This window comes from Chinchilla lanigera, unplaced genomic scaffold, assembly GCF_000276665.1.
Source record: "Chinchilla lanigera isolate Chin_1 unplaced genomic scaffold, ChiLan1.0 scaffold00002, whole genome shotgun sequence".
In the NCBI taxonomy this organism is placed as follows: Eukaryota; Metazoa; Chordata; class Mammalia; order Rodentia; family Chinchillidae; genus Chinchilla; species Chinchilla lanigera.
Window position 1 is genome coordinate 36,749,038 of NW_004955403.1, and position 23,974 is coordinate 36,773,011.

General features: G+C 34.7%; 1 protein-coding gene and 1 pseudogene across 1 annotated transcript in view; both read left to right on the forward strand.

Annotated features, from left to right (window-relative positions):
- The window catches only part of Nek1 (NIMA-related kinase 1), a gene marked incomplete in the record, with an annotated part of 168,654 nt that overhangs the window by 38,790 nt on the left and 105,890 nt on the right, over nt 1–23,974 (forward strand). The window contains 6 exon segments of the mRNA XM_013513368.1: nt 10,874–10,933; nt 11,174–11,233; nt 11,325–11,372; nt 11,537–11,611; nt 17,144–17,307; nt 17,388–17,519. Coding sequence (XP_013368822.1) covers nt 10,874–10,933; nt 11,174–11,233; nt 11,325–11,372; nt 11,537–11,611; nt 17,144–17,307; nt 17,388–17,519 — 539 coding nt within the window.
- LOC102005210 lies at nt 223–1,801 on the forward strand (annotated as a pseudogene).

Here is a 23,974-nt window from a genome sequence, read left to right on the forward strand (position 1 = left end):
CCACTGAACTGATGAAACTCCTGGGAAACTGCCTGGAGTGTCAGTAAAAGGTACAGACTGGGAAGCTACTTGGAGAACTGTTGAACTCAATAGAAAGTCTGTTGGATTGTGATACAATTTGCTTGGTACTGCTAAGTTGTTGTTTTTTTTTTCCTGTTGGTTTTGTTTTGTGTTTTCTTTCTGGTTTTTTTTTTTTTTATATCACTGACTGCTTCTTTTCAGTGACAAGTTTCTCATCTCCCTCATCTCTGAGTGCTAAAGTAAAGAACCCATTCCTTGGATATCTTCCCTCTTACATTACCCATCTTCACTCTAGTTGACAACATCCAGAAGCTGTTGTGGTTTAGAGCTAAAATGTCCCCCAAAGGTCTTGTGTTCAGAGGTGAGACTTTTGAAAGGTGACTGGCTCATGGAAGTACTGTACTTATCAGCTGAATGTGCTGTTGGCTGTTCATCTGGTGCCAGGAGTTTTTTCACCTGCATCATCTTTACATGAAGAACCTTACTTACCCAGCTCTTTACCATGACCTGGTGGCAACTCACAGCCCACCTCCCCATTATGATGATGTGGAGTTTTTCATCCTGCAGCTAGCTGGAGGGAGAGAAGCTTTGCCAGCTCTGCCCACCACTGGTGGCCCTGGGATGTGAGTTGTGTGGAGGCCGAGGCCCAGCATGGTGCTCCAATAAAAGAGTTAACATTGAAGCCCGGTGATTTGTTGGATTTTCTAAGAGGGACCATTGGTCAAGTGAACAATCCTTTAGGGCTAGCCACTCCATTCACGTGACTGTCACCATCTACCAGAACAACTCATGGAACATTTCCTTGTGGACACCATTTCAGAGCTGGTGTTTGATACTGCAGAAAAGATGGAGAGTTAAAGAGTAGAAAACTCCAGCAACTGCTCATGCAGGTGAAAACCACAGCTGTTGCAATAAGAAGATTAAGTGGCTTTCTGAGGACTCTTGCACAACAACTGGAGGACACCAAAGAACTGCTTTTATCAGATATGAAGAAGTTTTGTTATGCATAGACTTCTTGCTTACTGTGTAGGAAATGGAGCACAGCTGTCAACACCAGATGGAAAGTTACGGAGGTGGACAGAATAGTGAGACTGCAGTTTAAAGAGCACATCATCCTCACAGTGGGGCTGGATCAGACTTGATTAGATGAAGTGCAAGAGAAGATGGTTTAATCTATCATCCTGTAAAGATTGGGAAGGAGATGCACATGTTGGGAAATGAGGAGGAAAGAATTTCATAGACTTTGCTTTCCACTGTCACATGTGGATGCCCTGAGGCAAGTTTGGAACAGTTCAGCTGTGTCTGTCAAGGACCTGAAACTTATTACACATGGTAAAGGAGAGAGTTGGCATTATCTACCCTCTGGACAGAATGTTTGATCCAAGTAGTTTTGTGCCTTTCTGGAATCAAACAGTTGCTATTCTATGTGCACATATTTTTTAAAAAGGTAAGATGTAAGTGCTAGGTAGGTACTATTGTTTTGAGTCAACTGACTGAGTGAGCACTGACCACATGACCCAAGAAGAGAATGTCACCGCTGCTTACCTGAGTATCTGTTATTGTGAGAAACACATGTATTGATGGGCACATGGAAGAAAAAACAGTAAGTTACTGAGTGTCCCGGAATGTGACCAAGCCGTAATTCTGAAAGTTTATTTAATTTAGTGTGATAGGAAAGGCACAACTCTAATAAATGTATCATGTAGAATTAAATGTCAAAATATTTTGAGACAGGGTCTTTCTAAGTCACTGAGTTGCCCATGGTGGGCTTGAATGGCAATCCTCCTACCTGAACACCCAGAGTGTTGGGATTATAAGCATGCATCACCACATCTGGCCAATATGGGTTTATTTTTAATATACCTCAGAGTTTATAGATAATTTTGTTTTCTAATATTTTTACTGAATATTATATATGCTTTCTGTAAATTTGTATTTGTGAATATCAGTGGTTATATATTTCATTGATATGAAATCAAGTTGGTTCTTATAAATGTTTAAAAATTCATGCTCTGGATCAAATTTGTTTGGAAATGTTTTCTCAATAGAATTCAGCAAAATATGAATTCATCATATATTGATTTCATAGATAATTTTTGAGGTGTTTATTCCAAATTGCATTTATAAATATATCCATTTTAACACTTGGAATATGCACATCCCTAATATCTGCCTTCCCAAGAAATAAAAGTACCATTGCTAGTGGGGTCATAGTTGTCTTTATGTCATTAGATCAATATGGAATATACAGTTGAGTGGACTTGCAGAAATTGAATTGTCTTATTTATTGGCCATGTCTTAGTCTGAGAGAATGGAGATATCAGAACTCTTGGTGAACTGATGTTATACAGAAGGTCCCTCACTTTTAGGCAGGATTGTAGCCAAATGTATAACCAATTTTTCATTTGACTAATAGAATCAGATGATATATTGTGTTTCTTAATGTTACCTTCATTTTCAGTTAATATTTATTCACTGAGCAAAGTAACATGTTGTGGAATTTTTGATTTCTGTTACTCATATTCTGAATAAATAGGTATCTATCAAATGTTCTGATGATAAATGATTCAGATAATAATTAAAATATGTTTGACTTAAGGCTAAGTCTTCTTGCACAATGAAGTGAATGTACTTAATGCCACAGAGCTATATACTTAAGAATGACTAAAATGATGACTTTTTAAATATATTTTATCACACTATAAAATACAAAAAAATTTGTGGAAAAAATAAATGTAGTAAAGGTGACCCTGCAATCAAATGAATAAAATATCTTCCAAATATCCTAACAATAAAAGGAATAAAAGAAAATACCTCCAAAATTTCTAAAATATTTTAAATATAATTTTTAAGTTTTTTTCTTAAGTCACATATTTAATTTTTGGTACCCAGGATTTGAATCCAGGGCCTTGTGCATACTAGACAAAAACTACATCCCAGTCCTATTTCTTTTGAGACAGATTCTCACTACGTAGCTCAGGGTGGCTTTGAGTTTATAATCCTTCTGCCTCAATCACCTGGGTGGCTTGGCGTGTAGGCATGTACCACCATGGCCAGCCTATGATTCATATTTTTTTAATAAGATTGTTTTTGTCCCTCAGCAACTATGAATCATCTTTTAGATTCAAATTCACAAAGGCTTATTGGAATTTAAAATTATCAAGTATCAAAATGAAAAATGTGTAAGGAAAACCATGTGTAACCAAACTAATATGTATTAAGTTATTATTACTCAACATGTCATCACAGTAATGTAAGACTGGGTCAGTTCCTGCAATTGCAGGGCATTTTTTTAAAGGCTCTGTTAAAAAATAAAGAGGTTATTAAACCACCAGAGGGAGCTCCATGAACAGTATTTTGGCCCTGGTTTTAAAAAACATCAGAAAATAATGTTCTTTTGTTTGTGTTTGTTTTCCGTTACTGAGAATCGAACTCACGACCTTGCACTTGCCAGGCAGGTGCTGTGCCGCTGAGCTAAATCCCCAGCCCAGAAAATAGTTTACTTAATGTAGATGTTTTATGTTACCATATTTTCTCTTCAGTATAGAAGTAGCATTCTGAAAATACCTATATGAGCTCAGAGGAACAACTTGGTATTTTTATTTCATAAATATTTGAATATTCTATATGTAAGGCAATGTAGAAGATCAAAAGATGAATATAATCTTTGCCTTCATGTAATTTACCTGAATATGTAGGTGTCCAAATATCGTATAGTCTGTTTGAAAGATAGTAATTTATGGCAAGCTGCTGTATTACTCTTCGTACTACTTTTTAATTGTGGTTCACAAATTTTGAGGCTGATACTAGATTGGCTACATAAGAGTTAACCTGTGGAATGTGTCAAAACAAGTGTAGGATCTGTATCGAAAGATTATGATTCAGCCACTCTTGGGGATATGTACTTTTTTAAAAAAACAGGCTTATTGAGATATAGTTCATATAATGTACAATTCACCGATCAACAGTTTGCAATTAGGTGGTTTCCAATATATTCCTAAAGTTGGGTAATTGATTTTAGAACATACTTGTCATCGCTAAGATATTTGTTAAAATTGGCACTTACGTACTATTTTCCCCTGCTCTCCTAGCCCTAGACAATCACTAATCTATTTTCTGTCCATGGAAATTTGCTTGTTTGGACACTTCATATATGTGGTGTTTTGTAACTGGCTTCTTTACTCAGCATAGTATTTTGAGATTGATTCATATTGTAGCATGTATCAGTGTTTTATTTTCTTTTTATTGACAAATAGGACTTCTTTGTATGGAAGCAATATGCATTTTTACAAAGCTCCTGGATAACATTTCCTTTTGTTTTTGTTTATTTTTCTTGAGTACTTGGAGATCAAGCGCAGGTTCCTACACATGTTAGGCACACTATCCCTGAGCTATACACCACAACCATAGCTATACCCATTAATTTAAATTCTTTATGCATGGGCCACAACTCAAAAAGTTTAACTGAATTTGTGATGCAGTGAAGAACATTTTTTATTTCTTGTACTTAAGTAGAGCTCTTGTATAACTAATTTAAAACTAGGTATTCCTATCTAATAACAGTGACAATATCATTTTAGTATGAAAAAAGCATGTTTTTTTAATGAAGTTTTGAAGTGTGTGTGTCTTCTTGAGGCTCAGTTATTTTTAGAAAAGGTTTAAAAGCCATTATTCTTTAAAGGTTTCGGTATTATCTTCATCTCATCAATTCCAGTGTCTTTTCTGGGGTTAAGTGGTAAGCTATATGGTTAGCGTGAGTGCAAGTTGAGTTGAAATAAAATAATCTATAGCCAAAGTTATAGGTTAGGTGTTTTGAACTAATACTGCAAGGAGGAGGGTTGAGATGGTTCTGGGAACCTATTGCTTGATTATTTTGTCAGGCAGTTAATCACAGGGGTGGAATCAGGTGTTAGATTTAGTTTCATTTATTACACTTTTGATGCAGTTCTGAGTTAAAATATATCAATAAAATAGACCGGTTTAGAGTCATTTAATTAAAATGTCACAGCATATTATAAGAGAATAGTTACTCTCACTTTATAAGCTTATCAACCAACTGGGTGGTGTTACATGTTTACATGTCAGTAATTGTGTTGGTTTGAGGCTTATTTTGCAAGCGGAACAGTGTAATACAGGACACATACTTCATATGATTATTTATAATAGTCACCCAAAGAACAGTATAAAAAAGAGTGCAGGAAATCTGTCCACACACTAAGACCAAGGAATGCAGCTGAGGGCCTGGATCCCACAACAATGTTCGACATGAGTCCAGCTGAATACACAGAGCTCATAACAATGCCTCCCATGAATCCAACTGGAGGCCCAGAGCCCATGATGACGTCTCACGCAGGCCTTTTTCACGGATCTGCTGGGAAGGCCCAAAGGTCAGTGATGGAATCTACAAAGTCTGTGCCAGCAGGGTGAAGGACCTATGCTAGCAGGCTGAGGGATCTGCACTGGAGCCAGGAAGTGATGCTCAGAAGAACCAGAGCTCCCCAAAAAGGTACCACAGCCATCATCCACAACAGTGAGGTCCCGAGCTCCTCCGATGATCAGGATGGCCGAGTTCCAATCAGGGAAGCCAATGCAGCAGGCTTTTTCAGGAGGCTGGCAAGGCACCATCTTCCCCTCCAGAACCAGGAAGCTATGCTCAAAGTGAGGACCAGAGCTCCCCAAAGTGAACCAAAGCCATTCCAGTGCCAGCGAGGTCCCGAGCTCCTCGGAGGATGAAAACAGCCAAGTTCATCAGGAGAGCCAGCTCCCCACAGCCTCTCTCAGCTCCCAACAGCCTCCTTCTCCTCCAGATCAGCCTTTTTGTGGTTGGCAATAGTCCTCAGGTGGGCCTCCCACACCTAGCACCACACTTACTCAGTTCAGCTGGAGGTTATAAGTTGACCACCAGTTATCAATCTACTACAGTAGTATTAGTCTCATTAAATAATATATTCATTAAAGTAGTTGCATTTCATTGTGTGGAAGTACAGTCAGCCCTTGCTATTTACAGAAGATTCATTTGAATACCCACTGTAGTGCTTGCTGCAGCAGCACATGTACTGAGTACCCACTGTAGATACCAAAGCCCACAGACTGGCTTAATTGATTATTGCAGCCCAGCTTACAGTAGCTAAGCAATGGTATCAGCCTAGGTGCCTGTCAACAGATGACCAGAGAAAGAAAATTGGTGTATATAAATAATGGAGTATTATTCAACCGTAAAGAGGAATGAAATTGTATCAGTTGCTGGAAAATGGATGGACTGGAAATCATCCTGTGAAGTGAAATAAGCTAGACTCACAAAGACAAATACTGTGTCTTTTCTCATGTGGAATCTAAAAAAAGAGAAGAGAGAGATGACATGAAAATAGAAGAGGTCTATTAGAGAACAGGAAGGGAACAAAAGGGAGGGAAGAGGGAAAGACAGATTGGGTGATGGGTAGAGATTATCCAACTATGTTATGTCCGTGCATAAATCTGCCAAAATGAACGACATTAATCTGTATAACTAATATGCAGTAATAAAAATCTTTCAAAGATGCCTTCATACTTGCATATATTAGATGCACATCCTCCTTAATTTCCAGGTTACTTGTAATGCCTAAAATAATGCAAACATTAGTGTAAATAGTTGTTATATTGTATTCTTCAGGGAATAATAACAGAAAAAGTCGGTACATGTTCCATACAGATGCATTTTTAAAACTATTATGGATCTATCATTCAGTTTCCAGATATGGAGGCACCTGCAGATATGGAGGTCCTGCTGTGTGCAGTTTAAGTTACTGATCATATTTCTGTGTAAAGCAAGCAGTTTTAAGCATCTTTTAATTTTTTTTCCACGATAAGTAAAATTTGTGTCTTTCTACTTTCTTATATATTGCAAACAATATAATTTGCCAATGATTTTTTTTATTTTGTAATATTCTAAATTTGCTTTTCAGGGTTAGAATTTTAATGTCTCCCTATTTTGGTCATTCTGCAGAATTTAAAATTACTACTAAAATAAGTAGTATATAAAAGGATTTTCATAACATTAACTCTTATTAAAATACAGCTGTTGTTGAGATGCAGTTGTCACTGCATAATTTAATCAAATGTTGAATTATTTTTAAATGATATAAATGGCAAAAAGAAGTTTTAAAGATGAAGTAATTTTTTAAAGTAGTGTGTAATTTCTTTTGGATTGAAACCCAACATTGGTAAAAAAAATTTGTACAGTTAGCTTTGAAAGTATTTCTTCTGTAGCTGAAAAATATCAAACTAGTATATGAAAGATAAATTTTTCTATAAATAATTTAAATCTTTTTTGGTATGTAGAATTGTATATTGTATGTTTGAAAAGGGGTTATGCATTAGGCTAAACCTTGATTACAAAATTCTGTAGTTAACACAGAATGAAAAAGCAAAGAAAACCATAGGTCAGTTATACTTATGAGCCTACATGTTGAAATTCTTGAAAAAATGAATTAAAGATAAATAAAGATAAATCAAGCAATGTATCAAAGGAATAATTTAGTAGTTACCAAATAATACTAACTTCAGGAATACAGGGATGGGTCAACAGTAGGTAACTTGATTACTGTAATTTTACTGCATTACAAGATTACAGGAGAAAGCTATAAATAAATCACCTTAGTACATTCTGAAAATTCCATAAACTTAACACTAATCTTGGTTTTAAAAATTTCTTTGACTCAAACAAGTGGAGTGCCTCTTTTTTAAAGACCTACACTATTTTCTTTGAGTGTGCACTTTATATTTTGCCTAATAAACCTCTATGCAAATGCAAAATAAAAGTAATACTATGTGTGTATATATATGTGTGTGTGTGTATATATATATATATATATATATATATAAAATGTGTGTGTGTTGTAGCCCCTATATATAACGATGAAGAATTGAAAATATATGAAAGTCAGGAATAAGACAGAGGTGTTTATTGTCATTGCCATCATTTAATATTTTGTCAAAAGATCCTAGTCAACAAAGTTAAAAAGAAATATTAGTTAAATATTGAAAGAGAAAACACAGACGTTATTTACACATATGATTACCTGTCTAGAACATCTTAATGAAGGAGCAGAGAACTATATTAATGAATGCAATGTGGTGACCTGGTAGGGCTGGAGATGTATCTCAATGGTAAAGCACTTACCTAACGTGTATGAGGCCCTGGTTTCAATCCCTAATACTGCTCCCCTCCAAAGTGGTCTGGTAGAAGGTCAGCATTCAAACATGAATAATTGGTTAGAATATGAAGTGAAAAGAAATAGCAATATCTTCATATATATATATATATTTTTTTTTTTTGAAGGAGGAAAAATTTATTTAGCTCACAGTTTATAGAGGTTTCAGTCCATAACTGGCTGGCTCCAAGGCAAGGTGGCACATGGCAGAGGGGCAGCAGTTCATGGTGGCAGAAGACAACAAAAGCAATGAGAGAGGAAGGAGGGAGGGAAAGGTGGGAAGGAGAGGGAGGGAGGGGGAGATATATATATATAGCTTCATGTGTATGTATCCTTATTTATATATGAAGAGAAAGAGAAAGCCAAAAAATGTTACATACTTCAGGAAAAGAAAAACATAAATATTTTAATAGTAAATTTATTGAGACATCTTGTGATAAATACAGTTACAGGAAGTACTCAGAGTGATAGCCATTAGCTTCCAGTGAATGGCTGCTTGGGTCAAAGTGTCCATTGAGATTGCTGTACATGCATTTTCAATTTCTTCTCTAAGGGTTGGCAGTGTAGTGGGTTTTCTGTGATATACTATATCCTTTAGTGTCCCCCATAGGTAAGTGTTCAGGTGTTAGATCAGGAGAATGTGCACCTTATACAAGTTATTCTTTTCCTGAAGCGTCTATACATTTTTTTGGTGGACTAAGATAGATAGATATGGGGAATATATATATATATTCATGTGTATATGAAAAGATGTAGATACAAATAACAGATGATAAGAAAGAATGTGCATATAATTACATTAGTGTAAAATCAAACAAAAAATCTAAATTACACTTTTTAGGCAGGCATTAGTGGTTAAACAATAAGGAAAAGCAAGAAGGTGGCAATCACAAGTCATAGTGCTGTTTACCTCAGTGGGAAAAGTATGGCTTTGGAAGGGCACTTGGAGGGTTTTGGGGTTTTGGCGGTATTTTATTTTTTGTCTTTGGTGGTAGTTGCATTGTATTTCCTTACGTTAGTTAAAACTCTGTGTATCTACTTTGATCTCTGTCTACCTTTCTGCACAGGACTTTAAGTCACAGTCACGAAAAAAGAATGAAAAGAAAGGGAAATCAGGAAAAAGGGATAAGTGGAGTAGAATAAGAAAATTCCAGAAATGTGTATGTGTGTGTATTTTTTTTTGTTGTTGTTTGTTTGTTTGTTTTTTTTGTTTTTCTCCGGTACCGGGAACCGAACTCACGACCTTGCGCTTGCCAGGCAGGCGCTTTTGCCGCTGAGCTAAGTCCCCAGCCCCAATGTGTGTGTATTTACTATATGATAAATGAGGCATTTCAAACCAGTGGGGAAAGAGACGTATCTTAATGAATTGTTATGAGATAATTGGATTTCTGAAGGAAAAACATTAGATTACTGAATCATTCTTTTATTAAAAATTATATATATATAAATATAAAGGAAACTATTAGTGGCAGAAGCAAAGATAATACTAAGATTTAAAATATATTCCTTACAAGCAGATACTATAGGTCAAATAATTGTTAGATTTAAGTGATGTACTAAAGGAATGGACAAATAAAAAATAACAGGTTGGGAAAAATATTTACAACAACTATAATAGTTGTATTATCCATAATATACCAAAAAAAGCTCCTAAAAGTGAACGATTTAGGAACTCCAAATTAGGTAACAATTAATGTGTAAAAGAAATACTGTTTATATTTAACATACTTGAAAAGAGTCTCAGCATTTCCAACATACAGAAATTTAGGGTAGATTGATAACATCCAATATTTGTGACAATGTTGAGAAATGAGTTCTTTGGTGAGAATGTAAATTGGAGGAGCCTGTGGGAAGGGCAGGTTTTGTCAACACTTAAATTATGTTTTCGCCCCATAGTTCGATTTCCTTAAAAGTTATCTTTCTGAGAGACTTACATATGACACAAGGGAGTTCCTTGTAACACATGGAGTAGGAAGAAATTGTAACTAACCCAGTGTTTCTCCCTAGAGGAATAGTTAAGTAAGTTAATTATAGCCCAAGTGGAGAAACTGCCATTGTTAATTTGCTTACTGTGATGGTTCCACTATCAAGGCACATTGCTAATAAAAGTTTTTTTGCCATCTATTAACATGTTGTTGAGACATTTAGATAAAAATCATAAAACAGTTCAATTCCCTCTGTATAGATACGTATGTATGTAGGTGTGTAAAAATAGCTGGAAGAATACTCAAGAAATATTAATGGTTACCTCGGCAGTGGGAAATAAAATGGGCTATAAATTTTTATTCTTGTTTGAATTTCATGTAGTGAATGTACTGTTATGTAACTTTTTAAAGAACAATTTCTTTGTTGGGTTTTTGGAATGATGTTTTATCATAGAATTAGAAATTTAGAATTAGTATCAATAAATGAGGGTGAAATTATTCAGTTGATGATTGGAGAAGAAGCCTTTTTAGTTTCTTTGAATCTAATATTTTCCTTGGCAGCAGGCATATCAAAAGATCACAATGTTTCTTTATTTTTAAAGAATATTTTTTTTGAAAGAAGTACAATACAGAAGTATTGGCTTTACTTCTTTCTTATTTTACATTTCCATAAATTTGGAATTCTCAAGTGAGTGCCTTAAAGTCTTTATCTAATTTGTAGTTTTACTTTTTGTCCAGGCCCTTCAAACTCCAGTGAAGAGAGTGAAACCTGGAGAAGAAAGGAGGAAAATGTTTGAGGTATAAAGATACCTGTCTGCTTATTTTAAAGCTTTGCCGCAATAATTTAAACAAAGGAAATAAAACCTTACAATATAAAGCCTCCAAACCTTTCCTCGTTTCTTTCAAACACGGCTATAACCTATTTCTTTTTTAACCTCTCTGAGCCTACTTTTGCCAGTGATACACTAACTTCCCTGATTAAAAAAATAAGAAAAGTAAGAATTTTTATCAACAAAATGTTCCTTTTTTTTCTTTAAGGAAGCTGCAAGAAAGAAAAGGTCAGAATATACTGAAAAAGAAAAGAAACAAAAATATCAGGTAGCTTTTTACTTGTATTGTTTTTTTCTTTGCCAAGTTGTAGATGCTAAGAATTTTGAGTTCTAAGGAGTATGTCTTTACATTGTTACAGATAAGTTTATTGAAGGCTGAACAAATGAAAAGGCAAGAAAAGGAAAGGGTAAGAGAATAATTTATTTTTTCCAGGATATATTTCTCCCCTTCCCCACACACATACTTAAAAAAAAATACACTAATTTTCATCTTATTCCTAAATATATTTCATATACTTCATATTAAATACTTGAAATGGTGTTTTGTTTGTTTGTTTCTTTTCCCCAAAAGTTGGAGAGAATAAATAGGGCCAGGGAACAAGGATGGAGAAATGTACTAAGTGCTGGTGGAGGTGGTGAAGCAAAGGTATGCATTTTTACCAATAAAATTATGCGTTACTGTTATTTTTCTCCAGTTTCAGCTTGTTCTTTAAAATGTGTGTTACTGGCTGCTTGTTCATGAATATTTAATTGCTTATCAAGAGTTTTCAGCATTTACTATGATTTCTTAGTTTTCCTTTGTGTACTGGATGAACCACTAGTCTGTCACTGTTAAAATTGCTTTAAAAAGTTTTATGTGAAGATTATGGTACACTGTTCATATCAGAGGACTCTGAAATAAAAAATTAGTTTGTTGTAGCCTTAAGAATAAAGTTTCTAGAAGACTATTTTTCCATGTAGCCTTAAGAGTTAAGTTTCTAGAAGACTATTTTTTTTTATTTATTTTTTTGTCTTTTTGAGGCAGCGTCTCGCTATGCAGTTCAGGTTGGCCTCAAACTCACTTAGTAGCCCAGGCTGGCCTTGAACTCACAAGAGTCCTCCTGCCTCAGCCTCCTAAGTGCTGGAATTACAGGCGTGTGCCACCACGCCTGGTTTAGAAGACTATTTTTAATCTGACCCCCTGCCAGTCTCTCCACACTCACTTCCCTTCATTTCCTACCCCACACTGTATGCTGTACTCGGTGCTGAACTAAAAACCTTATTTGTAGCTCCTCTACTTATACGCCCTGCTGAGGCTTTTGTCTCTGCACTTTTGTTTCTCTTTACTTGATAGCAGCCCTCCTTTTTCCTTCGCACTCAGCCCTACTAGCAAGGGCTTGGGTAGTACTTTTCCTATCTTTTTTCTATCATTCTGTCTTGTATGTCCTCTTTTGCTTACTAGCCATCTGATACACACCTCTGTATGTGATAGACTGATTTTTTTAAATGTCTCCAAGATTCCTGACTGCTAGTGTATGTACCTTATCTTCCCTCCCCTTGAGTTATGAATGGAGTCTGTGACTATGGGGGTATAGTAGCTCCTTCAATTAGATGATGATGTGTGGCAAAAGTTCATGGGATAGTCACATACATGATTTTATCAACATACAAGATTCCTTTATAGCTCTCTGGAAGGAGAAATGAAGTCCAGGGAGTTCTACGTCTGTTGGCATGGAATGTAACAGACATTGACTTGGCAAGACAGTTTAGGTGGCCTTTAGATTTCTGACTAGTAAGTGGGAAGAAATGATGACCTTAGTCATACACCCACCAAGAATTGGATTCTGCCAAAATCAGTGAGCTTGGGAGAGAACCTGAGCCTCAGATGAGAGTTGTGGTCCTGGCTAATGCTTTGATTTTTCCCTTCATGCCAGGGAGATGCTGAGCTAGGGACTCAACTAGATGTACCGCTACTGTGAGCCAGGGAAACTGAGAGACAATAAGGGGATATTATTTTATGGTGCTAAGTTTGTGACAGTTTGTTATATAGCAATAGAAAATGGGGGCTGGGGATTTAGCTCAGCAGCAAAGTGCTTGCCTGGCAAGCGCAAGATCATGAGTTCGATTCGTGGTACCGGAAGAAAAACAAAACAAAACAAACACAAACAAACAAACAAAAAGGAAATGAATGCACTGTTATTTTTCTGCATTACCATTTTAATTTCTCTCCTCAAAGTAGCTATTAACATATCTTTAAACTGTAAATTCACTGGCTTATGACCATTAATCTTGATATTTAGATATATAGCATTTACCCAGTTGAATTGTTTTTGTTTCTTTTCCCCAGATGTTGATTTGAATGAAAGTTTACTTTGTTTTATCTAGATGTATATTATCTGTCCTGAATTCACATTTTTTATTTTTTTAAGTACACTTTCTCATAACATGTCAATAATTCATTGTCATTTTTCCAATTCTGTATTAATGTAGACTTACGCACTAAGGTAATTTTATGTGTTTTTAGTAATTTACCTTTAACTAGAATTTACTACTTCCTGAGTGATAAAGAATAACTTGGACAGACTTTAATCCATTCTAAAATTAGCTTGCCCCATATCTTATGTGAGTGGAAAGTGAAAACTTAACCCAAGTGTGGATCCAGATGTCTTACTGAACACTTTGTACAAGTCCATGGTCAGTGTTTAGATTTTGATTATTTTTCTGTCCTTCCTTTGCATATATATCCTCCATGTAATAAAGTATTTTGCGTACATCTTCTGTGTGATGAAGTGATAAATTATTTTTCCTTTGTCTAAAGCAATGTTTAATCCTTATAGTCTACCTTTATCAATCATATTTGATAACTCATTGAGACAGCTTTTTGGTAGTTAGATACCAAGAGCTTAATAAATTTTTGTTTTACTTAGTAAACTTTTATAATGCTTTCATTGAGAAAAAAAAAATTATTTTCCACAATTTAAAGCAAATTTTGTGTTAGTTTCTGTACTTATTCCTCAGTTTAAAATATTTATCTTGGTAGGCTTTTTTTTTCCTCTTGCAGTATGGGGGATTGAACCCACCACCTTCACACTTAGTTTTTTTTTCCCAGTTCAGTGTCTTACTAATTTGTACACTTCAGGCTGGGCACAAATTTGTGATCCTCCTGGCTCGGCCTCCCAGAGTCCTGTAATTGCGAGCATGTGTTGCCATGTCATGCTAAGCTATTTGATTTTTGCATACTCGCTAAGGACCTGGAGACTCAGTACAATGAGAATCAAATCAAGGAAATTCTCAAAATAAAGATAAAATGGAAACCCAACATTAAGGGAAATACTTCAAAATTAATACTTTTAAATACTTCTTATATTGTGTTTTCATTCATAATATAAATATCTGACTATTATTTGCAAAATCTAGGACTTTATTTATATCTCTTATAAAAGTTTTTCAGAAAAATTGTATGTTCCAGATATAGTTTTGATCATCTGGTGATTATAATATGCAAGAGGTGTATCTGTTGTTTGAAGATGCATTGTAATACTATTCAGCAGTAAAAGGGAATACTCTGTTTATGTGGGTGACAACGTGGATCAATCTCAAAACCAGACTGAGTTAAGGAAGCCAGACAAATGAATATATATCATATAGTTCCCTTTAGATAAAATTATAGACAAGGCAGATCCAATCCATACTAACACAGAACAGATCTGTAGTTCTTGGCATTGGAGGCCATTCACTACAAAGGAAAATGGGGAATTTTCTAGGGTAGTTGTGATTCTGGTGGTTATATGAGTGTATCAACGTAGGGTTATGGTTGGTGAATTTTAAGATATATAAACCAGGCCTCAATAAAGGTGATTTTTAAAAGGTCATATGGCTTCAGTAATTTCAGACACTAATTTCAACATGAGTACTGTATAAACATTTTCAGAGATGTTTACCTACTTTTGCTTTTGCTCATAAGAAACATTAGAACACACAGTCAAGATATTATCATTGACTAAACTTAAAGAATTAACTGTTCTACAGGAAATGTGACAACTTTTTAGCTGAATTCTGCTTCTGATTTTTGACTAAAATGCTCATTTTGTAAAAGTATGAGAAACTCCTTCATGAAAAGTTGTTTTGTTGTGTTTTATGTTTTTCTTTCGGTACCAGGAATTGAACTCACGACCTTGGGCTTGACAGGCAGGCACTGTGCCACTGAGCTAAATCTCCAGCCTCCTCATGAAATTTCTTGCTTAATTATTTAATCTCCTATTTCTAGTAGCTTCCTTCTCATACTGCAATTTGAACATGTGCATTATGTATAATTACCTTGAACTGATTTTTAAAAAAATGTCATACTTCAATTGTGTGCAACCTACCATTCCAAGATATTAAAACAAATTTCTTCTCATCAGGTTACACTGAAACTTTTAATTCTAATTGTTTTTGGGAGGGTTGGTTGTTTGTTTATTTTTTGTTTTGTTTTGTTTTGTGTTTGATGTTAAGGATTGAGCCTAGTGCCTTATTCACTGAACTACATCCATCCCTTTTTTGTATTTTTATTTTGGGACAAGGTCTTGCTAAGTTACCTAGACTGAGCTAAAACTTGGGATCCTCCTGCCTCAGCTTCCCAGAATATTGAGATTATAGGCATGTGCAACTACATCCAACTACATCTTTGTCTCTTTTCTTTACTGGACTTCTTACTTAGATGTTATTACTAGGAAGCTCCTCCTCCTTTATGCTAAATACTCTGACTTCTGGTTTTTAAAACTTCACAGAAGCAAAAAAAGGAGAGTTTTTTAAGGCTCCTTTCCTTTAGTCATATCTGTCTTATTTTCAGTGCTATTGACCTCTGCATTTGAGGTTATTGATTGCCTCGTCTCAATGAAATTCTTCCACAGTAAATTCTGTAACATAATACTCTTTAGTTGCTTTAAACTCTGACCCTTTTCTAACGTATCTTTTCTGACTATGGATTTTCCCGTGGGGCGGGGGAGTTCCTGTGTCTCTGCGATTGAGTCTTGGTGTCTTTCCCTTTTTCTTTTATTGTCCTTCAGAGAATCATAAGTGCACTGAGCTTTTTCTTTTTCATTGACTCCCTCTCTCTACTTCTGATCTTCTTGGCTCAATGTCAGTGCAACAATCTTCTAATTACTTTTTCTCTACTTTGATCTCTCTCTCTTATTTCTGCTTATAATGCATAATATTGATTTATTAACCGTCTTAAAAATGTTTTGGTGTACTGCTGCTTCTAGAGAGTTTAGAAGTGTTTTCTGCTGTGGTTATGTGAACGCGTACAACCCAAGGTCAGCAACACTTAGCTGAAGCAGCCTTTATCATCAAGCTTAGTGCTCCCTGTTTGCCTTCCTTCTAATTATGTTTGTCATCAGACTTCCTTTCTATCCAGTCTCTAGCACCCAAAAATCTATATATGTGGTTTATTTTCACTCTTAATTCTTTGACTTGTATCTAGTCTCTCTGTTACATTGCTATTGAGGACAAGTTAAAAAAGTTTTTTTAACAAGACTTTTTTTAAAATAGGGATTTTTACTTTTGATAATTTTTTCCCATGAATTCACTTAGTACATACTACTTGGGAATATCATTATTATTCATTTACCACAAGATTGAAATGTTTTCTAGTTCTGTGCATTGTTTCCCCAGCATGTTTGAAAACTAAGGATAAATAATCATGTTTTGACTCTTTTATCTACATATAGTATGTTTTAGTAATGTTTATACTTTCATACCTACTATACTTGGTGAGTAGATTTAGAATATGTTAAAAGCCATATGCAAATGCTTTTGTTAAATATAAGTTTGTGTGTTGTATAAGCAGGTTCTGTTCTACACAGAGGCTGTACACATTTAAATTTCATAGAACAGCATCTCTTGAATTGTATACTACAGACTTGTTTCAAAATCTTTTAATGAAGTCCAGATTTCTACATATTTGCATGAATTTAGTGACATTTTAATCTTTTTGTTTGTCACATTAAGTTTTATTGTTAGTAACTAAGAATTCAACTTTTTAACTGTTAATGGTTATAACATAGTATGAGTATTTTGCTTTTGGCCATGTTTATTAATATACTCAAATTAAATAGCTGCTCTGTGAAAGTTGAAATTAAATTTTTTTTTTGAGGATAGTACAGGTCATTCAGGTCTTAGAAGATAAACATGTGAGAGCTCTTTGTTTAATCCCTAGGCTCCCTTTTTTGGCAGTGGAGGGGCTGTAGCTCCATCATCTTGTTCTTCTCGAGGACAGTATGAACATTACCATGCCATTTTTGATCAAATGCAGAAACAAAGAGCAGAAGATAATGAAGTGAAATGCAAAGGAGAGATGCATGGCCGAGGGCTTCCAGAAAGGTATGGCTGTGTTCTGTGGAAGTTATTTGTGCCTTGCTTCAGAGAAAGTCATGAAAGTCACTGTGCATATTTATCTGCAGAGAAATTCTGCCTGGAGTTCGTCCAGGATTTCCTAATGGGGCTGCAGGTCATCACCATTTCCCTGATGCTGATGCTATTAGAAAAACTTTGAAAAGATTGAAGGCCGTGTCTAAACAAGCCAGTACAAACAGGTTGGACTGTGATGATCCATGAATTCATCTTTGTGTGTGACTTTGTCTTTTGTCATATGTAGCTTAGTACCTACACTTGTAGATGTTTTCTTCATTGTATACATGGAATATTTTTTGCTTCCTCGATAGAATACTTTTTCAGGTGCAAAATTGGCCCTTGATTACATTATTACAAACATGTAACTAACTCTTCAATTCGGCCTTATTTTTGTAGCTCATTTATATGTTTAGACTGCACATACTATTTAAAGGAACATGTGATAACTTTTAGCCAACATATGGTAGCAATAATTTCATCCATTTGCTTTAAATAAATCAGAATATAAATTTAAGTGGACTCACACTTTATGCAAAACTCCAAAGCATATTTTATATCTTCATCACTGAGAAGCCCATATTTCTCTTTGTTGTCTTAGTGTGTTTCCTCTTCACATTCATCTCTGATTTATACTTCTTTGTGATCTTTTTCATCAGACCTTTCCTATTCTTTTAAATTAATTTAATTATGGTAACTGGCAGTAACTGTAATTTTTGCATAGTCCGTGTTTTCATTAGTATGCATATGTGTTTTCTTAGACATTCCCATTTCTTCTGTCAAACACCCTGGTGAATTATAGAACAGGTAACATTTTGTGAAATTTTAGTTACATCATCTTTTCTTTGTAACTTTAAAGTGTTCTAAAAATCTTTATGACTCCCTTTCCACATTGTAATAGGTGATTAAAATGTCCTTTTAAATTTGATTAAAAACAAATTCACTTGAGCACAACAAATAATTGTGAAAAGTATAAAATAGCATTATGAATATATTATAAATTACAAACAGAAACGTGAAGTGTGAGGCAAATTCTAGATTCCATTTTTGAGAAAAGAAAGCTCACGTGTATTTTTGATGAATGGCAAAGCATATTTTGTATGAGATTTTTATCCATCTATATTACAGATCTTTCTAGTATATATGTGCTTTTAATTAGTAATCTTTATTTTTAGGGCAATAGGCTCAGCAAAACTGAATGGAAAATACAAAGTTCCCATATGCTCTTTATCGACGTATGCACCACTTCCCTATCAACATCCTCACCTGAGTGAGGTTTCCTACATTGGCCTGTTATTACCCAAATTTTACGTTAGGGCTCACTCTTGGTATTGTCATTCTATGGCGTTTAACAAATGTGTATGTGTCTACTACTGTGACATCATATGAAATAATGTCACTGCCCTAAAAAGCCGCTGTGCTCTACCTGTTTTCCCCTCCTTTCTTCTCCCTCCCTCCATTTCCCCCAGCAACTACAGTTTCTTCAGTTTTATTTTTTCCAGAATAACATCTAATTGTAATTGTGCAGTATGTGGCCATTTTAGATTGGCTTCTTTCATTTAATACGCATTTAAAATAACTCTGTGTCTTTTCATGGTTTGCTAGCTCATTTCTACTTAACACTGAATGGTATTTCATTCTATGTATGTACCACAGTCCATCCATCAACCTGATGAAGGCTATCTTTGTACGGCAAAGCTACCATGTACATTATAAATAAAGCTACTAAAAATACCTATGTGTAGGTTTTTATGTTGATTTGTTTTCAACTCAGGTAAATATAGCAAGGAGCATGATTGCTAGGTCATATGCTAAGAGTATGTTTAGTTGTATAAAAGACTGCCAAACCATGTTTTAAAGTGGCTGTACCATTTTGCGTTTTTACCAGCAGTGAATCTTAGCAGCGGATCCTTTCCATCATCCTCTCCAGCATTTAATGTCAGTAGTTGAGGTTTGGCCGTTTTAATTGTTATATGGTGGCATCACCCTGATGTTTTAATCACAATTCTGTAGTGACATGTGATGTTGAGCATCTTTTTATATACTTTATGCTATTTCTGTCTCTTTTTTGGTGGTTGTCTGTTTTAGTCTTATTCTTTTTTTAATTGGGTTATTCATTATCTTATTAAGTTGTAATATCTTTTGGATAGCAGTTCTTTATCAGATTTTTTTTCTTCTTTTTCAGTGCTGAGGATCAAACCCAGGGCCTCGGGCATGCTAGGCAAGCACTGTATCACTAAGCTACATCCACATCCCAGATATGTCTTTCGCAGTCCATGGCTTGTGTTCTCATTTCCTTGATATTGTCTTTCACAGAGCAGACATTTGTAACTTTAATGAAGTCTGTCTTACTTTTTTTTCATGAACTGTACCTTTAGTGTTGTATCTAAAAAGTTATCACCATACCCAAGTTCATCTAGGTTTTCTCCCATGTTGTCTTGTAGGAGTTTCATAGTTTTATGTTTTATGTATATGTCTGTGATTCATTTTGAGTTAAATTTTGTAAAGGTTATAAAGTATGTGTCCAGATTCATTGTTCTACATGTGGATGCCCAGTTGTTCCACAGCATTTCTTGAATACTTGTTGTTCCCTTGAATTACTTGTGCTCTATTTTCAAAGCTCAGTTGACTATATTTTTGTGGATTTATTTCTAAGCTCTCTGTCTACTGATGTAGTTGTACACTACATATGTGCTTTAGCCAGCACCATGCTGTATTGATTACAGTAGCTTTATAGTAAGTCTTAAAGTTACATAGTTTCAATTCTCCAAATTTTTTTTCTCTTTCAATATTGAGTTGGCTGTTCTGGTATGGTTTTTAGTTTGATTTTTTTTTTTGTTTTTTAATTTTTTGCCTCTTCATATAAACTTTTAGTCAGTTTGTCAATATCTACAAAATAGCCTTCTGTGATTTTAACTAAGATTGGTTGAATCTATAGGTTAATTTGGGAGGAATTGACCTCTTGACAACATTGAATCTTCCTGTCCCTTCTGTTGTACTGAATATTTCTGTTTATTTTATTCTTCTTTTGTATTTTTTTTGTACTGTTGTAGTTTTCCTCATATAGATCTATGCATATTTTTTACCTACATATTTCATTTTGGGGGGTGTTAATGTAATAACATGTTTTTATTTTCAAAATCCACTTGTTCATTGCTGGTACTTAGGAAAGTAACTTTATAGGTTAACCTTGTATCTTACAGCCTTTTCATAATTCATTTTAGGAAATTTTTTGGTCAGTTCTTTAGGATTCTCCACATAGACAGCCGTGTCATCTGTGAACAAAACCAGTGTTTTTTCTTCATCCCCAGTCTGTTATCTCCATGTCCTTTTGTCTTCCTGCATTAGCTAGTGTTTCTCGTGTGAGGTTGAAAAGCAGAAAGAGCATCTTTGCCTTATTCTTGATCTTAGCAGGAAAGCTTCATGTTTTTCATCATTATGATGTTAGCTTTGGGGTTTTTGTAGATATCCTTATGAAATTCTAGAAGTTCCCCTCTACTCTTAGTTTTCTGTGCTCCCCTCATGGATGTTGCATTTTATAAAATGATTTCTTTGCAACTATTGATGTGTTTTTTCTTCGTTTGTTTTATGCTGGGTTTTTGGTTTTTGTTTTCTTTTTAGACAGGGTCTCACTATGTAGCAGTGGCTGGCCTTGAACCCACAATACTCCTGAGTCAGCCTCCTGAGTGCTTGGATTATAGGTGTGTATCACGATGCCAGGCGATTTTTCTTTTTCAGCTTGTTGTTATAATGAATTTTATATGTTGAGTCAGCCTTGCACATCTGACATAAATTTCACTTGATTTTGGCATATAAATCTTTATATAGATTGTTAGATTCGATTTGCTAATGTTTTTGCATCTATATTCATGGGAGAATTGATGTGTAAGTTTCTTATGTTTTTGCCTGGTTTTGGTATAGGGTCATAGTGTCCTCATGAGATGAGTTCAAAAATATTCCACTTGCTTCTATTTTTTGGAAGACATTGTAATAATTTATTCATCTTTTTCTCCCCATAGTTGCATCAGTTTTTTGCCTTATGCACTTTGATGCTCTGTTTTAAGTACATTGGTATAATTTCTTTCTTAAATATTTGGTAGAGGTCAGCATTGTATCCCTCTGGGCCTGGTGAGTTTGAGGTTATTAATTTAGTTTCTTTAATGAATATGGGCCTATTCAGAATATTTGGGTTTCTTATTAGATGAATTTTTACCAATTATTGCTTTGAGGAATTGGTCTGTTCCATCTAGGTTATCAAATTTGTGGGCATAGAGTTACCTGTAATATTTCTTTATTCTTTTAATGCCTATAGAATTGTAATAATGTGCTTTCTTTCATTTTAGATATTAATAATTTCTGTCTTCTCTCTTATTCTTAGCCCTGCTAGAGGCTTATTGATTTTAATGATCTGTTCAGGTAGCCAGCATTTAGTTCTATTGATTCTTTTTTATTGACGTCCTGTTTTGATTTCATTGATTTTCTCCTCTATTATTTCTTTTCTTCTGCTTCTTTGGATTTAATTCACTCTTCTGTTTTCAGTGTCCTAAAGCAGAAGATGAGGTGAGTGGTTTTAGATCTCTCTTCTTTTGTAATATGTGTTCCCAGTGCTAAAAATTTCCTAGTAAGCACTGCTTTTACTCTGTCCTACAGATTTTGAAGTTATGTTTTCATTTTCATTTAGTTTAAATTATTTTGCATTTTCTTTTTTTACCCAATGTTATTTAGAAATGTGTTGAAATTTTGCTGTTATCTTTCTGATTCTGATTTCTAGTTTAATTCTTTTGTGGTATGAGAGCAAACATATCTCTTCTTTTAAATTTGTTAAGCTTTGCTTCAAGGCCCAGAATGGCCTATTGTGAGTACCCATATGAATTTGAGAACATTGTTGTTAGATGAAGTAGTCCATAGATATTAATTACACCAGTTGATTGATGATGTTGAATTCAGTGGTGTCTTAATGATTTTTCTGCCTGGTAGAAGTGCCCATTTTTGATAGAGGAGTGTTGATATTTCTGACTGTGACAGTATTTTCATCTTTTTCTCCTTCCAGTTCTATCAGTTTTTGCCTAATATATTTTGTTGCTCTGTTGATTGGTACATACTTCATGTTCTCTGGATATGTGGTTTGATGTTTGACCTTAGTTTGGAGAAAATTCTTAGTCATTATTACTCTAACTGACACTTCTATTCCTTTGTTTTCTGATATTTTCATTACATGTATGTTACACATTTTGTAGTTGTCCCATGGTTCTTGGCTGTTCTGTTCTTTTTTTCAGTCTTTTTTGTTTTACTTTCACGCTTGGAAGTTTCTCTTGCCATACCTTCAAGGTTAAAGGTTCTTTCCTCGGTTGCATCCAGCTAGTCTACTACTGAGCCCTTGAAAGGCATTCCTCATTTCTGTTACAGGTTTTTTTCCCCTCTGGCATTGTATTTTTATTCTTTCTTAGAGTTTTGATGTTTCTGCTTACATTATCCATCTGCTTTTTTCATTAAAGACCTTGGTGTGATAATAGCTTTAAAACTTTTCCTACTCTGATGATTCCATCATTCCTATCACATATGACTCTGGTTCTAATGTTTGTTGAGTCTTTTCAAATTGTGTCTTTTAGTTTGCCTTGTAATCTTTTGTTGAAATGTAGCTATGATGTGCTAGATAAAAGTAATTACAATAGGCCTCTAGTAATATAATAGTAAACTGTGGAGAAAAGACAAGTATTTTCCAATAGATCTCATTCTTTTGGTTAGCTTTTGCTCCTGGCTGTGAACTTTATCAGTGGTTTTTCAGTTTTATTTCCCCTTTAGGTGGGTCAGGATAGCTGGAAAGGGCTGAGTTTGTGTACTTGTGCTTCCCCTGTGGAAGATTAGAGCTCATTAGGGTTGACCATTTTCTTTTCCCTAGGTGAGTGAAACTGATAAATCCTCAGCAGATGAGGCCATACCAAAATAATTTCTTCTGTGGGCAAGCAATAGTAATGAACAGAATCCTGTGACATATTTTTAAATGATTACTTTTTTCTTCCTCTTGGAAACCAGAAGAGATTTTTTTTTTTTTTTTACTTTGAGAAGCTAATAGATTTCCTAGAGATAGAAGTCACAAAAGTATGAGAGTCCTTCTAAGATTGAGTGCTCAGGAGTTTCAGACTTGTCAGCACTGAGCCTGAGTGATTGATCAATTATAGTCTGTTTTTTTATCCTGATAGTGGTTCCCATGGAGACTTCTGCTCTGGTAAGTTGTGATTCTCTGTATCTGCTGTCTGTCTCTACAGCTTTGGGAACAGTAGTTTGCCTTACCTCATCTTCTCTGATGGATCTAATGAGAGTTATTGATTTTTCATTTTGTTCAGCTTTTTTACTTGTTAGGACAGAGTGGCTTCTTCTAATCTTATATACTTACCTGAAACTAGGAGCTCTAATATTATTTTGCTTTGTTTTAAAGGCTTATCCTCCTTAAAATAATCTGCATTTCTAAGAAAAGCATAAACATTTTAGGATATAGTCATCATTCTAGAAAAGAGTGAAATTATATATATATACATATATATATATCAACAAACAAAATAATCTCTATATATATATATATATATATCAACAAACAAAATAATCTCTATAGACTATAACTACAACTAATATGAGTTAGATA